We start from the raw sequence: 17,319 nt of genomic DNA on the forward strand, positions 1-17,319 counted from the left end.
CAGTGTTTTTTCATTATTTTCCTATATTGCTTTTATTACACATGACTGTTCTGCCACATGAGAACAGTTTTACCAAGGCATGTGTTATGGCCTGTATTTTGGAAGATTTTGCTCAGGTGTAATGAAACCAGTTTGAACCAGCTCATAAGAGTCTAGTTAAATTTTCAGTGTGAGAATTTATACCACAGAAATCAGAATATGCTATAAATTATGGTTTGATTTATTATTTGGTTGATTGTTGGGACTTGCTAAAGTGGTGTAGAAGATGTTGATAAGTGCAGATTAAGCATAAAAGTGTGTCATTGGTAGGTAATTATTTTTGTTTTTTGAGGGCCAGTTCTTAAACATTTACCAGCATAAACCTGAAAACTAAGGTCAGCTCATAATCTTTAAGACATATAATTTCTGAAACACACACATGGAAACTTTAAATACAAGCTTTTCTGTATATTGAGCTCAGCATTAGGAGGATCCCTTCATTGTACAGATAGGAACCAGTAATGCTGCCTCAACCTGAGTCTTATGTATTCTTTCCTGGATGTCACAGACCTTCCTCTAGGTCTTTTTATATTTTGTGTCTGCCTGTTCAGCATTTAGACTAATAACTCTCCCTCGTTTTCTTTTTTTTTCTTTTTTTTTTTTTTTTGTAGGGCAATGGGGGTTAAGTAACTTGCCCAGGGTCACACAGCTAGTAAGTGTCAAGTGTCTGAGGTCAGATTTGAACTCAGGTCCTCCTGAATCCAAGTCCAGTGCTTTATCCACTGCGCCACCTAGCTGCCCCCAACTCTCCCTCATTTTCACTACATGATCAATCTATTTCATTTTCCAATTGCATCTTTTCTGAATGATATGGAATGGGAAAATATTTATTAAGCTCTTATTAAGTGCCAAACACTGCTTAAACACTGGGGATACAAATAGAAATATAAGACATTCCCTGCTCAAAATAAGCTCGCATTATAATTAGGGAAAACAGCAAATATAAGAGGATTCATTTGCAGGGCAGATGGAAAGGCATAAGATTTGTTGGCAGGATAGAAGACAAAACACATATTTACTTAGAGTATTAATGGCAGGTTAGAGAGCAGTACATCAGTATCCAGAGGGTTTATCATCAGTGTTGTGGGAAAATTGGGTAGGGGGTTCGGGATAGGGGTAGGGGTTGAGGTAGGGCTCCTTAGGAATTCCTCTTTAAAGAATTACATCCTCTCGCACACAAATCCAATAGAATAAGATAGTAGTTTATTTAGGAGCTGGGGAAGGGAAACCAAGAGAGAAATCCTTGGACTTCTTCTCATTGGGAGAAGGCATGGCACAGAGCATGGCTCTGAGATACCAATCTCCTCAGGCAGGAGATAGGCAGATACATTTATAGAGGACCGATGGTGGTCCAATGAGGTGATCATCTGATTGTGGAAAGTTCTCCTATTGAGGGAGGACCATCCCCTACTGGTGGTGGCTGGGAGAATTGGGTGAGGGGTGGCTGCAGATCTCTCAAGCCCTCTCTCTCCTCCTGCCACAAAGGCAGTAGCTACACCCAATCTTATCTCCCCAGAGGTGAGGGAGACTGGTGGTGGTCCTGGAGTTAGCTCAGCCCTGATCAGGTTCCACTTATCTCTTTAAGTGCGTCTGTCCTTTGGTTTAGTTTCTTAAGGAGACAGTTCTTTGATGTACCCCAGAGAACTTCTGGGGTGGCCTGGGCCCATAACAATCAGGAAGGATTGTAATGTCTAGTAGTTTATCATTTTTTCCAGAAGGATTGTAGTTGATGACTCTTTGCTTGTTAAAGCAGCGTGAAAGGCCAATTTCACATCCACAGGACTTCATTGGAAATATTACAGGCTACTTGAATTAACAATGTATTTCTGCATTTCCTTTTGGGTCAAGAACAACTTTGATTTCTCAGACACTGTGGTGTTCAAAGCTTCACAACCATGCTGCATCACCAGGAGAACACATGTCAAAAAAGATACTAATTTTTTAAAAGCATAAATATGATCAGTGTGTGGAAGTGGGAATGTTTAATGTAGAAAAGAGATATAGAGCAAATGATAGCTATCTTCAAATATTTGAAAGGCTATTTATTATATATAAGATACTCTAAAATTGTTCTGCTTTGTCCCAAAAGGCATATCTAGAGGCCATGGATTGTTGTTTGTCCTTCAATCTTGAAGAGGACCAATGACATCAGGAGGGTGATGTCTTGACTTGCAAGTGAATTGGATTTAAGCTAGGCAGGGCTGCGCAGTCATCAGTTTCACTCTTCCAGTTTCATCTAGTCCAGAGACAAGCTGTAAACCAGGTTGACTGGAGATGACCCCAGATTTAAGGTTAGGGAAGAAATGAGGCAAAAGATGGCTTAGTTTGCCTAGTAAAAAAAAAAAAAAATCAAACTGGGAGGGGGAGACCCTCAGGGTTTCTGGCCAGAATGGAAACAAATGTTTACATTTACTCTGAGCCATCAAATCCCAAATAATGAGCAAGTCAGGCTTGGCTGGGACCTATTATTAGCCAATCAATGAGAGCCAGAGTGATTTGGGTTTAAGGCTTGGTCAAGTAGCTCCATTTGAATCCCAATGGGCTTTATTAAAGCCTGATTTTTCAGAGCTCTATTTCAAGAAATCATAAATAAAACTACATGGGACAAAAGAGTTAATTATCCTAGTTATTTTCTTAATGATAGAATAAATAAGTAGGTAAAAGGAAAAAATCTAGTCCCCAAACTGCAAGATACCTTGCAAGGTTTCAGTGATAAAAATTTTTGTTTCTTTGGGCAGAGCACATGTGAGGTTGCTCTCTGTTCTCATGTGAACAGAAGGAGAGGAGGAAGGAAGGAAAGAAAGAAGGAAAGGAGGAAGGAAGGAAAGAAGGAAGGGAGGGAGGGAAGACTGCCCAATTGGAACTGGCCAGTAGGGCAGTTACTGCTATTCAGAGATTGGTATTTGTCCTTCATTCTCGAAGAGGACCAATGACATTAGAAGGGTGATGTCTTGACTTGCAAGTGAATTGGATTTAAGTGAGGCATAGCTGTGCAGTTATCCAGTGGCAAGACAGGCTATTTATATATGGGGAGGGGGGCAGTAAGCAAGAAGCAATAGGTAGAAGTTGTAGAGAAGTAAGTTCAGCTTTGATATGTTGAAAATCTTCCTAACAGAACTATTCAAAAGTGAAATCAGAACATTATGTATTTATTAAGCATCAGGCACTATGCTAAGGCAGTCCCTGCTCTCAAGTAGCTCACAGTATAGGAAAGAAATAACATGGAAACAGCTATGTATAAATAAGCTAAGATAAACTGGAAACCATCTCAGAGGGAGGGTAACCAGCTTTAATAGGGATCAGGAAAGGATTCTCTCAGAAGATAAGATTTTAGCTGGGACTTTAAGGAAGGAAAGGAAGGCAGGAACTAGAGATGAGGAAGAGTTTTTCAGGCAGTGAAAATACCTGGAAACTGGAAATACCTTGTTCGAGGAAAAAGAAGGCCTATTTCACTGAATCATAGTGGTAAGGTTAAAGGGTCAGAAGACTGGAAAGGTAGGAGGAGGCCAAGTAGGGCAGGGCTTTGAATGTCAAATAGAGGATTTTATATTTTATCCTAGAGGAAATAAGGAACTCTAGAATTTGTTAAATTGGAGGGATGGAAAGCAGTGACATGATCAAATTTCTGCTTTAGAAAGATTAATTTGACAGACAAATAGAGAATAGACTGGAGTCAAATATTTGAGGTAATGAGACTGAACAACTGGCTATAGCTATAGTCCAGATATGAAGTGATGAGGGCTTACACTAGGGTGATGACAATGTCAAAGTAGAGTAGGGGCATACACTATAGATGTTATGAATGTGGGGCCATCCCCCAAACCAGCAATATGAGGAAACAAGATGAGAGGGTTAACTCCTTGGCATTTTTTGAAGTTGTCTCTATTCAATTTACACGAGAATCACCTTGGTTAAGCTCTCATCATTTCTTATATCGACTATTGTAAGATCCTCTTACCTGATATTTTGGTATCAATGGTCTCTCCTTTTCTGACCCATTCTGCACATAGCTGCCAAATTTATATTCCTAAAGCTCAGATTTGATTATGTCACTTTGCTGCTCAGGAAACTCAATTTTCAGGGATAGCTAGGTAGCATAGTGGATAAAACATTGGCCCTGGATTCAGGAGGACCTGAGTTCAAATCCGGCCTCAGACTGTTACTGCTAGATTGGTTCTTGAAAACATTCCTCTTTCAAAGAATTACTCACCCAGACATTATCCAATCAAAATTTAAGTAAAAGTTTTTACTATTTGGCACACAGAGGCATGGCCGGGAGAAGCCTTGGCTTCAACTCCCAGGGAGGTACAGGTTTATGCCATCTTCCTTAGACAGTCATAGAGGTATGGCTAGGAGAAGTCTAACTTCAAACTCCCGAACAAAGGAGAAGATGACAATTTTATAGAGGCGAGAATGGGGTAGGGGTAGAGACCTAAGACTGAAAAGTTACAGCAATTTGAAATTGATGACTATTTGGGTATATGAATAATAAAAATTCCACATTGCTAACTTGAGATTATTGTCATTACCTGGTCCTAATCACAAAGCAAACATGACTGGCTCCCAACTAAGCTCATGTTGAAAATTCAAGGAGCCCAGCATTCTGGGTGGCTGCTTTATTATTTATTTGACCTACGATTTTGCTTCTCCAAGGAAAGAGTAATCTCTAACTGACCCCAACAAGCTGATCAACCACATTTCTTCATAGTCATATTGTCCCCCTCAGGGCCAGAGGATCCCTAATTGGACCTAGGCCTATCAGACTGCTACTACAAGACACTTGACACTTACTAGCTTTGTGACCCTGGGCAAGTCACTTAACCCTCATTGCCCCACCAAAAAAAAAGAGAAAGAAACTCAATTTTCTCCAATTTGTCTCTAGGATAAATACAAACTCCTATGTTTGGCATTTAAAGCCCCTAACAGTATTCCTCCAGCTGATCTTTCCAGGCTGATTACTCATTACTTCCTCTCAGGTATTCCATCTTTTTTTTTTTTTTCCAGGTATTCCATCTTAACTGACCTATTTCCTCTTTACTGGACACACTGTCAGAAATAAAAATACTGGACTTTCCTTTTTCATGAATATATGAAAATTTTATTACATTTTTTTTAAGGATTTAGCAACAAACATTTATTTTATTTTTTCCAGTTACATGTAAGGGTAGTTTTCAACATTCATTTTCATAAGATTTAGAGTTCCAAATTTTTCTCACTCCCTCCCTCCCTTTCTTCCCCACTCCACAAGATTGCAACTAGGTTATATATGTACAATCCACAAGTGCTCTTTTTATCAGTTCTTTCTATGGGGGTGAAAATAGTAAGCTTCCTCATTAGTTCCTTGGGATTGTCTTGGATCATTGCATTTCTGAGAGTGGTTAAGTCATTCACATTTGCTCATTGAACAATACTGCTGTCACTATGCACAATGTCCTCCCCAGCTCTGCTCACTTCACTATGACCCGAGACATCGATGTTCATTAGTCTTTCCAGGTTTTTCTGGGATCATCCTGTTTGTCATTTCCTATAGCAAATGACCATTCCACCACAATCATAGAGCACAGCTTTTTCCATCATTCCTCAACTGATGGACATTCCCTTGATTCTCAATTCTTAGCCTCCACCAAGAATTGCTATGAATATTTTTTTGTACAATTTCCCCCCTTTTCTCTTTTTCATGATTACTATTGTTAACTGTTTCCCTTCCATCCTATTCCCTTCCCCATGATATTTATTCTATTATCCATCTTCTTTCATCCTATCACCCTTCAAAATGATTTGCTTCTGTCTGTCTCCTCCCCCACTCTTCCTTCTTTTGCCCCTCTCTCTTTTTTTTTTTTAAGTGAGGCAATTGGGGTTAAGTGACTTGCCCAGAGCCACATAGCTAGTAAGTGTTAAGTGTATGAGGCTGGATTTGAACTCAGGTACTCCTGACTCCAGGGCCAGTGCTCTATCCACTGTGCCACCTAGCTGCCCCTGCCCTTCTCTCTTCATCCCCTTCCCCTCCTATTTTCCTGCAGGCTTAGAGAGATTACTCCACCCAATTGAGTGTGTACATTATTCCCTCCTTGAGCCAATTCTAATGAGATTGAGATCTTTGAGCCAATTCTGATGAGTGTTAGGTTCATTTACTGCCCAGATTAAATAGATTACTCCACCCAGTTGGGTGTGTGTTTGTAAGTCCCTCCTCGAGCCAACTCTGATGAGTTTAAGGTCTTTGAGCCTTTTCTGATGAGTGTAAAATTCATTTACTGCCCTGCTCCTCTTCTATCACTTCCCCCACTCCCTTTCCTGTTTCTTTCATGTAGGATTTCACCTCTGTCCTTCCCCCTCCCCCCAGTGCATTCCCCTCACTCCTCAATTTAACTCTAAGGATGTCATCATGGGGCAGCTAAGTGACAGAGTGGACAAAGCACCACCCCTGGACCCAGGGGGATCAGAGCCAAAACCCAGCCTCAGACACAAGGCAGTCACCCATTGTACGACCCCAGGTATGTCTCTCAACTCCAATTTTTTATATTTCTCTAGGGTCTTGTATTTGAAAGTCAAATTTGCCATTCAGTTCAGGTCTTTTCATCACAAATATCTGAAAGTCTTCTTTTTCATTAAAGTCCCATTTTTTGCACTGAAAGATTATGCTGAGTTTTGCTGGGTAGGTGATTCTTGGTTGTAATCCCTACTCCTTTACCCTCTGGAATATCATATTCCATGCCCTCTGGTCCTTTAATATAGAAGCTGCTAGATCCTGTGCTATTCTGACTGGGGCTCTACAGTACTTGAATTCTTTCTTTTTTGGCAGCTTGCAATATTTTCTCCTTGACCCGAGAGCTCTGGAATTTGACTCTAATATTCCTAGGAGTTTTCCTTTTGGGATCTCTTTCTGGAGGTGATCGGTGAATTCTTTCAATTTCTATTTTAGCTTCTGCTTCTAGAATTTCAGGGCAATTTTCCCTGAGGATATCTTGGAAGATGATGTCTAAGCTCTTTCCTTGATCATGGTTTTCAGGTAGACCAATAATTTTCAAATTATCTCTCCTGGACCTATTTTTCAGGTCAGCAGTTTTTCCCAGAAGATATTTCATATTGCCCTCTATTTTTTTATTCATTTGGATTTGCTTTATTGTGTCTTGGTTTCTCATAAAGTCACTGGCTTCCATTTGTTCAATCCTAATTCTTAGGCAATTATTTTCATCAGAGAGCTTTTCCATTTGGCTTTTCAAGCTGTTGACTTTTTTCTCATGTCTTTCCTGCATCACCCTCATTTCTCTTTCCGTTTTTCCTCTACCTCTCTAACTTTACCTTCAAAGTCCTTTTTGAGAACCTCTATGGCCTGAGACCAATTCATATTTTTCTTGGAAGCTTTAAATATAGGGGCCCTGATGTTGATGTCTTCCTCTCAGAGTGCCTCTCGGTCTTCCTTGCTACTGAAGAAACTTCCTATGGTCCTCACCTTTCTCTGTCTGCTCATCTTGCCTTTCTTTTACTGGACTTTTAGCTCCTTAAAGTGGGGCACTGTTTCCAGGCTGCAGTATCCCAAGCTTAAGAAGTCCCAGGTGGTATGAATTAAGGAGGATTAGGTTCTTCACTCACCTGGCCTGTTCCCTGGTCCTAAATGACCCCACACCAACTTGCTAATCAACCAGCTTTGTGTGTTGTAGTTGTCAGCTCCAACAAGCCTGTGCCCCTCCCTCACTTGGGCCACTGCTACTCAAACTTGTCTCCTGGTTCCCAGCAGGGGTGAAAAACCCAAGTTCTGCCTCAGCACCAGCATAGACCCCTGTAGTCTCCACCCTGCCCAGGGCTCAGCCCTCTCACCAGACTGTGAGCTTAGTTCCAGACAACACTGGCGCTTCAGCTGATTCAGAGGCTCTGGGGCTCTCCTTCTCTGGTGAGGCCTTCCTGGGACTGGATCTGTGTCAGGGTGACTATGGGGTTGGGCTCAAGTCGTGTATCAGCACAGCAGCTCCCTCCTTCTGACCTTCCAAGCCGTTCTTGGTTAGAAGATGATTTCAACACACACACACACCCCAAATGGCATAGCTTCTAAATACTTTAAAAGATGAGTTAAATGGCACTTCAAAGAATAGCAGTCTATAGGTTAGAATGCTTAAGAAAGGGTCCTTAGAGGAAGTGGACTTTAAAGGATAGTTAAAATTTAAATAGGTAGAAAAGTTGAGAGAATTTTAGGAGGTGAGAACAATATATATACATGTATGTGTATGTATGTGTATGTGTAATATGTATATGTGTATGTATCTACATATATATGTGTGTATGTGTATATATGTATATTTATATAAATATGAAAGCGGGATTTTTTTTATTTGTTTTTTTAGTGAGGCAATTGGGGTTAATTGACTTGGCCAGGGTCACACAGCTAGTAAGTGTTAAGTGTCTGAGGCCGTATTTGAACTCAGGTCCTCCTTACTCCAGGGCTGGTGCTCTATCCACTGCACCATCTAGCTGCCACTATAAATATGAAAGTGAGTTAAAATATTGGTTCTCTTTCATACTTTCTTTGAAATCTTAGTTCATGACTTATAGTGAAGTGAGCAGAACCAAGAGAATATTGTGCACAGAGGCAGAGATATTCTTTGATGAACTGTAAATGACTTAACTATTCTCAACAATACAATGATCTAAGACAATCCCAAAGGACTATTGATGAAACATACTATCCATCTCCAAAGAAAGAACTGATATTGGGGTAGCTGATATTGATTGAACACAGACTAAAGCATACTATTTTTCACTTTCATTTTTTCTTTTATTCAAGTTCTCTTGTACAAAATTACCAATTTGGTAATGTTTTACATAATTACACATGTATAATCCATATCTGATTCCTTACCACCTCAGGGAAGGGAGGTAAGGAGGGATAAAAATTGGAACTCAAAACTATAAATAAAAATTATATTTTTAAAAAAGAAATCTTAGTTAAATCCATTCCTACTCTAAGTGGATCTCTGTTTCTTCATCCGCAAAGTAAGGGAGGTTAAATCTAATAATCTTCCTTTGAGCTCTAAATCTACTTTATGATACTGTTAGATTTTTTTCATGCATAAAACTACTGAAATATGGATGGGTTATAATCTAGGTCAGTCAAGGAAAAAACACTAATAAAATAATATATCTTTCAAAGTATGAAGTACTAAATGCCATACATTATTCTAAACTCTGAGCATACAAATATGAGGAAAAGAAGATAGTCTTTGCCCTCAAGGAGTTTACAATCTAATGGAGTAAGACAAAAAGATTCTGAAAAGTAGGGGTGAGAGAAGGCATCTGCCACAGAAGTAGTAAGTCAGAGAAGCATCAAAATAGTGCAGCTATTTGGGGCTGCTAGGTGGTGCAGTGGATAGAACACCGACCCTGGATTCAGGAGGACCTGAGTTCAAATCTGGCCTCAGACCCTTGACACTTACTAGCAAGTAACTTAACCCCAATTGCCTCACCAAAAAAACAAAAACCAAAACCAAACCAAAAAAAAAAACCACCCCAAAATAGTGCAGCCAGGTGAGAAATGACAAGTCTGAACTGCTCTGGAGTTCATGGCCCCACTTTCTAATCAGAGAAGCATTACAGTAGTGATGAGATGGAGTTACTAAGGCTATTAAGATCTGCTGAGGTTATGCCAATAATGGAAGTTTGGAGCACTTTCCTTAAATGGAGGAAAGAGGATTAGTTGGGTTTGGACATATTGAATTGACTTCCAAAAATGTCAAATTAGCAATCGGAGATACAGGACCAAAATTAGATGAGATGCTAGATATCTGAGAGTCATCTTTAAATGATAGTGATGAAATAATAAATAAGGAAAAATAGAGGGAATCAAGCAAAAGACAAAAATTAGATCTTCAAACTAACCATTGTATAGGGGCAAATACGTAGTAAGGAAGTCAGAGAGAAGTATACTATAAGGGATGCAAGTATAAGGGAAGCAAGAGATGAGCAAATTCAAGAAGGGCATGGTTAATGATGTGAAATGCCAAAGAGAGGCCTGAAACTAGGACTGAGAAAAATATGTGGGATTAACAAGATCCACAATGAGAATTAAAATATTGTATTTCCCCTTTATTCCTTTCCAGAATCTGGAAATTTACCCTGGGAAATTTAATTCACTGCTTAGCCTGTTTTTCCCTACTCCAGGGGAAACCCTGCTAGTAGTTGATCCCCAAACCTTTATTGGACCCAGGATGAGGTACCGATAAACCTTTGGGATATATTAAAATCTCAGATCCACCAGAAATACATCTGAAGTCAATTATTTCTATGAATATGTTTAGTCAACAGAGTTCCATTAGACTGTGAGTTCCTTGAGGGCTGGGACTTTCTTTTGATTTTCTCTGTATCCCCAGCCCTTAACACAATGCCCTGCACATAGCAGTAGGGGCTTAATAAATGTATATTGACTTATTGACTAGGCTGACAAGACCTGCTGATACCTCATTTCCCTTTCCCTTTTTTCTCTCAGAAATGTAACATTTCTATGGTGTCAGCTAATGAGTTGTTATAAATTTTAATGTATATTTATTCAAGTTTACTATGAGACACTGAGTAAAAACCTAAAACCAAATGTAAACATTTTATCTTTTCTTTTCTAACTAGATCTTGATCCTTTTCCACCAGAGGAACGAGCTGAAGTAAAAGTGAAGGAGGGGATAGGCCTTGTTCTTCTGTGTGATCCTCCTTACCACTTTCCAGGTACGTTTAGTTTATACTTCTAAGCAGCTATTATGCTATAGATAGGATAATAAATAACTAAGAAATACTCTATATTAATTTGTTTCTAGCATTATATTTAATGTTTACATTTACATTTAAATTATATTTAATGACATTTAAGTTTAAACCCTTAATAGATTACAATTTATTATAAAGGTTTTTAATAATCATTATTTAGCAATATAACATGCCATGTTTTAAGATACACCCCCAAACTTCACTTCAAACAGTTGCTGTTAAGCAGGACTATTATATAGAAACTATTTTTTTCTATTTGAGTGATTTCAGACAAATCAGACTTTTCATATGAGATAGATGAGAGACCCTGTATTTCCTCAATGTATCCTTCTCAAATGGTATTTGAGAATTTTGTTGGAATCTTATATTTTCTATCAGATGCATTCCCTTGTTCTACTAGGGAGAGATATCCTCTTTGGTACTAGTCCCCAGACTTAATCTCTCCTTTTTCTCCCTACTGTTAAAAATATTTTATTAACTAACTAGCTTAGGCCTAATTTGGCTGGGGGACCTAATCTTACTGGGGGGCTAATCTGGGGACTTTTGACTGGCTGGCTATCTGACTGCTATTAACTTAGCATGGGCCCTTTATAAAATTTCTCCCCACTGCTCCCAAATTGATAAGCAAAAGATTAAGAAGCCTATTAATTAAATAACCAAAGCAGAATTTATTTATAAAAAACAATGCAAACGATAAGGGTAAAGAAATGCAAATTATACAACCTGTCTGCTTTTAATATAATTAGGGCCTTGCTGCCTCTTTCCTTAGGATATGCTCCAGCTTTCTCCAACCTTCACTCTTTTTCTCCTTCACTCCAGCTTAACTTTCACTGCTCAGTTCCTTTCTTCTAACTCTAAGCCCCTTTCACTTTATCCACCCCCCTGCATCTTACTTTCCTCTTCATACTGCTGTGCTGAACCCCTGTGTTTCTCTCTCACCGACCTCTCCTTCCATTCTCCTAGTGCTCCAGCATCCCTGCTTTGTCTGAACTCCCTTCCTGTCTTCTTAATCTTCCGGCCTCCCTTTCTCCAACTTCCCTTTCTCCCCTCACCTGTACCATCTCCCCCCCTTTATCTCTTGTCAGCCCCCCTTTTTATTAACCTGCTCTCAGGTGAACTTTGGGGCTGGCCGCCCCCAGGGCTGGCAGAGTCTGTACCCGGTGGTGCTGGAGACTGGGTGAAGCAAACTCTAGCATCTCTGAGGGTTTTCATGTGCCTCCCTGATGTGTGCACAGGCAGCACAGTGGCCTGGGGTTTTTCATGTGCACAGCTTAGCCCAGCTCAGAGCCACCCCCACCACCCCACCCAGCTGAAGTGGAGAGGAGGGGAAGCTCCACTTGTGGAGCCTGAGACTAATATCAATGCCTACACCACCATGGAGTAATCTCTTAGAAAGAATTTTAAAAGAGGAAAAAACAGTTCTACAAAACTAACCAACACGTGAAAAAAAAGAAACTTGACATTATATCCATATCTGCAGACCCCCACCTCTTCAAAGAAGGGGGGGGATAACTGCTTATCACTTCTTTGGTACCAAATTTAGGCATTAGAATTTCATAGTATTCAATTTCTATTTGTTGGTTGTTCTTTCCATTTACATCATTGTATAACACAGTGTTTTGGTTCTGTTTACTTCACTTTGTCTAAGTTCAAATAAGTCTTCCCATCCTCTTCATAAGTTCAAATAAATCTTCTGATGCTTTTCTGTTTTGATGTATTCATTGTTCCTTACCACACAGTAATATCCATTACATTTATATGCCACAACTTTTTTTTAAGCTATTTCCCAATCATATATGCTTTGTTCCTGGTTCTTTACTAGTACAAAAAAGTGATCTTAAGAATACTCTGGTTAATATGAGGCTTTTTAAAAAAATCATTGACTTCTTTATGGTACATATATAGCAGTGAGATCTCTGGGTTAAAGAGAATGGACAATTTGACTACTTTCTTAAAATAATGTGCCCATATTTCCAGAACCCCTACAACATTGATAGTCATGTCACCTTCTTGTCATCCTTCTTAATTTTCTGGGTATTTCTCTTCTTTATTAGTGATTTGGAACATTCTTTCATATTGTTGTTAATAGTTTTTAATTCTTCTCTTGGAACTGTCTGTTCTGACTGCCTACTCCCCAACCCCCCTTTTCATGATCAGGGCATTTTTTTTTTTTTACTTTTAGAGAGAATCAGTGGATAGAGAGTTGGTTTTGAACTGAGGAAGATCTGGGTTCAACTTAGCCTCTGACACATACTGGTGTGACTCTTGGTAATTAACTTGATTTTTCAATGATTTATTCAGTTCTTTAAGACTAAAAGTTGAAGAGAAGTTGATGACCTGCGGGGGTAGAAAGAGTTTCCTAAAGGAGAGCTATCAATGAAATCACAGGTCCTTTAGAGAATTCATGTGTTCTTTTCTTCCTAAATTTTATTTTTATTCTGAATTTAATCGACTCCAAATAAAGAAAAAAATGTGCATATACAAATAAAATATCCCTATACAAAGTTTTTTAAGAAAGGTATTTTACATGAAAATGCAAATCTCTATTACGTATAGTTTGCTCTTTTTCTTATATATTCATTATATATCTTTCAAAGCTCTTGTACTTGTTTGTGATTTCCTTCTGATCTTTCTTCTCTTTTGAAAAAAATACTTCAATGACCCTCTTTCTTTTTCTTTTGGAAATCCAATCATTAACTTCTCTATCACTCCAATCTTGGGGATTATAGACTTTATTATACTGACCTTCTAATTTATGAAATCTCTGGTGGACAGCATTGGCCCCAGATACATTTCAGTCCCTTTTCCTTTCAAGCCTGTGCTGTGACCTCTCCCAAATTCTTTCATCTTTCAAAGGCTCAGAGAACCAGCATCTGCTATTTCTTGAAAGGTGGAGGGAAACTGAACAGTATTTGGACAAAGTCGTTGCATGTGTGAAGGATTAAAGAATGGGCACTAGGGGAAAGCCTCCTCATTTCTTTGTCCTCAATGCTTGGTTCATCCAGGCTGCAGTGAGAAGGATAATGAATGAGTGCCCAAAGTATTAAAGTTCTAAGCAGTGGTTCTGTCTTCCTATTTCTGTCTCAGGAATTTTATTGGAGGGTGGGATATTGTTGGAACATTAATGAGGTTTGGAGAATGTGAGTAAACCACCATGGTGGTCAAATGATCCAATAAAACTTTTGTTGTTGTTGTTCCTATATCAACAATTTAGAATGAGAAGGAACTTTAGAGATCATTTAGAGCTCATTGAGTCTAGGATCTTCATTTTACAGATGAGAAAAATGAGTCCTGAGAGGTTAGGTGACATGCCAAGGTAACAAAAATAAACAAGTGTCAAGATTGAAACTTGGATGCTCTGAGTACAAATTCAGGACTATTTTCACTATGAAGAACAACAAGTTGAAAACTATGGTATATAATGGTGATGGAATATAAGGTGCTATAAGAAATGACAAGCAGGATGATTTCAGAAAGGCTTGGAAAGACTTGTATGAACTGATGTATAGTGAAGTGAGCAGAACCAAGAGAACATTGTGCACAGAGATAGCAATATTGTTTGATGAAGAACCGTTGAGTGACTTAACTATTCTCAGCAGTACAATAATCCAAGACAATCCCAAAGTACTACTGAAAGAACTGATATTGATGGAACACAGATGGAAGCACGTTATTTTTCACTTTCTTTTATTCAACTTTTCTTATACAAAATGACTGATATGGTAATTTTTACACAATCGTACATGTATAACCTATATGTGATTGCTTACTGCCTCAGGGATGGGGAAGTGGAGGGAAGGAAGGAGGGATAAAAAATGGAAACCAAAATATAAATAAAAATGTTTATTACTTCAAAAAAAAGATCGAGTTGAGAAAATGATCTGACATAAATCTATGGAGGAGAAAATAATATTTTAAAGTCACTCAGATCAATTTTTTAAAAAATTATTTTTTTATTCTGAATATAAACATCAAAAGAGTACATATCCATACACAAAGCAAAACACAAAATAAAGGATTCTATAAAAAAAATGTCAGCCTTCATTTCACAAGGTGGTTTTTTTAAAAGTATATAATAAATTATACATATTACTTTCTTTTCTTTCTCTCTCTCTCTCTCTCTCTCTCTCTCTCTCTCTCTCTCTCTCTTTTGTTTTTTGGTGGAGCAATGCGGGTTAAATGACCTGCCCAGGGTCACACAGCTAGTAAGAGTCAAGTGTCTGAGGTCGGTTTTGAACTAAGGTCCTCCTGAATCCAGGGCTGGTGCTTTATCCACTGTGCCACCTATCTGCCCCCTACATATTACTTTCAAAAGTGCCCTGTATTTCCTTCTAAACTTCCTTTTTTTCTTCTTAGAACTAAAAAAAAATGTTATTTATAATGACCCTTTCTTGGTATCACTATGGCTGATACCCTATCTGATTGCCCCTCCACCATTAGGTGAGAGAAAATAAAGATTTAAAAAATATTTATTATTTTTAAATTTTTAACAGTCTTTTTAAAATTTTGAGTTCCAAATTCTCTCCCTCCTTCCTGCTCCCAGCATTCACAGAGAAGACAAGCAATATGATATCAATTATATATATTAAATCATGCAAAACATATTTACATATTATTCATATCACTAAAAAGCAAGAAAAATAAAGTGAAAAAAAAACCCTATAGTACAAGTTGCACTCAAAGTTCATTAGTTCTTTCTCTGGAGGTGGGTGGCATTTTCCATCATGAATCCTTTACACTTGTCTTGGATCATTGTGTTGATCAGAGTAGCTAAGTCTGTCAGAATTGAACATCATTACTATACTGATGTTACTGTGCACAGTGATCTTCTAGTTCTGCTCACTTCACTTTGCATTAGTTCATATAGGTCTTTGCATATTTTTCTGAAAACATCCCCCTCATCCATCATTTCTTATAATAAAATAGTACTCTATCACAGTCATGTGCCACAACTTATTCAGGTATTCCCGATTGATGGACATCCCTTCAATTTTCAATTCTTTGCTACCACAGAAAGAGTTGCTATAAATATTTTTGTACATATAGGTCCTATTTAATCTCTTTGAAATAGAGACCTACTAGTGGTATTACTGGGTCAAATGCTGTGCACAATTTTATAACCCTTTGGGCATAGTTCCAAAGTGTTAGCCAGAATGTTTGGAGCAGTTCACAGCTCCAAGAGTTTACTAGTGTACCCATTTTCATTTTCTTTTTGATATATACATATATCAAACATATATATGTTATAGATATAATATACACAGTCACATATATAACATATATAATGTAAATTTTTTACATTATTACATTTAGATATACCTAGATATATTCTAATATATATAACTTAGTATTTTAATTCTTTAAATAACTTTTATAAATAACAAATACGTATCAATTTATAGAAATAATTTATATGACAAATTTGTTTAAATATAATTACTACATAAATAATACCAAAATAAATATATAAATATATATATATACCTCCTGTATCCTTCCCAGCACACCCCTCCCCCACCTTTCCAGATTAAACATTTTAATTTATATTTTCTATTCCAATCTCTATCCTTCCCTTTCCCCCTTCCCTCCCCTCCCTGAGGTGGTAAATAATCCGATATGGATTATACATATATGATCATGGAAAACATCAGCATATTTGTCACTTAATGAAAGAATGTAAAAATTGTATGCCCCAATCTGTCCCATCAATATAAAATTTTTCCCTGGAGGTGGATTGTATGTTTCATCAGTACTCCTTTGAGATTGACTTGGATCATTGCATTGCTGATAATAAAGTCATTCACAGTTCTTCATCAAACAATATTGTTGTCTCTGTGTAGTCTCTTGGTTCTGCTTACTTCCCAATACATCATTTCATATATGTCTTTCCAAGCTTTTTTGAAGCTCATAATTTCTATAATATAGGGATTAATTGTTCTTTAAAAGTCTGGTAGAAATTAACTTGTTTATCCATCTGTTCCTAGAGATTTTTCAACTCATTCAACTTCTCCTTCAAAAATCCAGATGCTATACCACTTAGCGTACACATGTTAAGTATTGATATGACTTCGTTGTCCATGGTAACCCTCTGCAAAATATAATTTCCCTCCCCATCTCCCCCAACTAGATCTATTTTTGCCTCTATTCTGTCTGAAATCGTAATTGCTACCCCAGCTTTCCTTGCTCCAGTCGAAGAATAATAGATCCCATTCCAACTCTCCACATTCACCTGGTGTGTATCACTCTGCCTCACATATATCACATTTATAGTTATGATGACTATCTATATTTTTCATCTGCTTATCTTTCCCATTCTGATCCCCTACCCTCTCCTTTCCCACAACTGCCTTACCTATGATCACCACCTTCCCCAATATTCCCTCCTCCCTATCAGACCCCCCTCACCCCTCCATTATCTGAACTTCCCTATAGAGTAAGATAGATTTCTATATTAAACTGAGTGTATTTGTTGTTCCCTCTTTGTACCAACTTTGATGAGAAGGTTTAATTTTTGCCCATGTACCCTATATTCCCCTC

At 38.0% G+C, this 17,319-nt stretch overlaps 1 protein-coding gene across 3 annotated transcripts in view; it reads left to right on the forward strand.

Moving 5' to 3' along the window:
* Positions 1-17,319, forward strand: part of CNTN1 (contactin 1) — a 253,372-nt gene that overhangs the window by 71,052 nt on the left and 165,001 nt on the right. For all 3 annotated transcript variants that reach the window (XM_043966354.1, XM_043966352.1, XM_043966353.1), the window contains one exon: positions 10,648-10,743. In XM_043966354.1, the coding sequence (XP_043822289.1) occupies positions 10,648-10,743 (96 nt within the window). The remainder of the gene's footprint in view (positions 1-10,647; positions 10,744-17,319) is intronic.

The sequence above is a fragment of the Dromiciops gliroides genome, chromosome 5 (assembly GCF_019393635.1).
Source record: "Dromiciops gliroides isolate mDroGli1 chromosome 5, mDroGli1.pri, whole genome shotgun sequence".
Classification (NCBI taxonomy): Eukaryota; Metazoa; Chordata; class Mammalia; order Microbiotheria; family Microbiotheriidae; genus Dromiciops; species Dromiciops gliroides.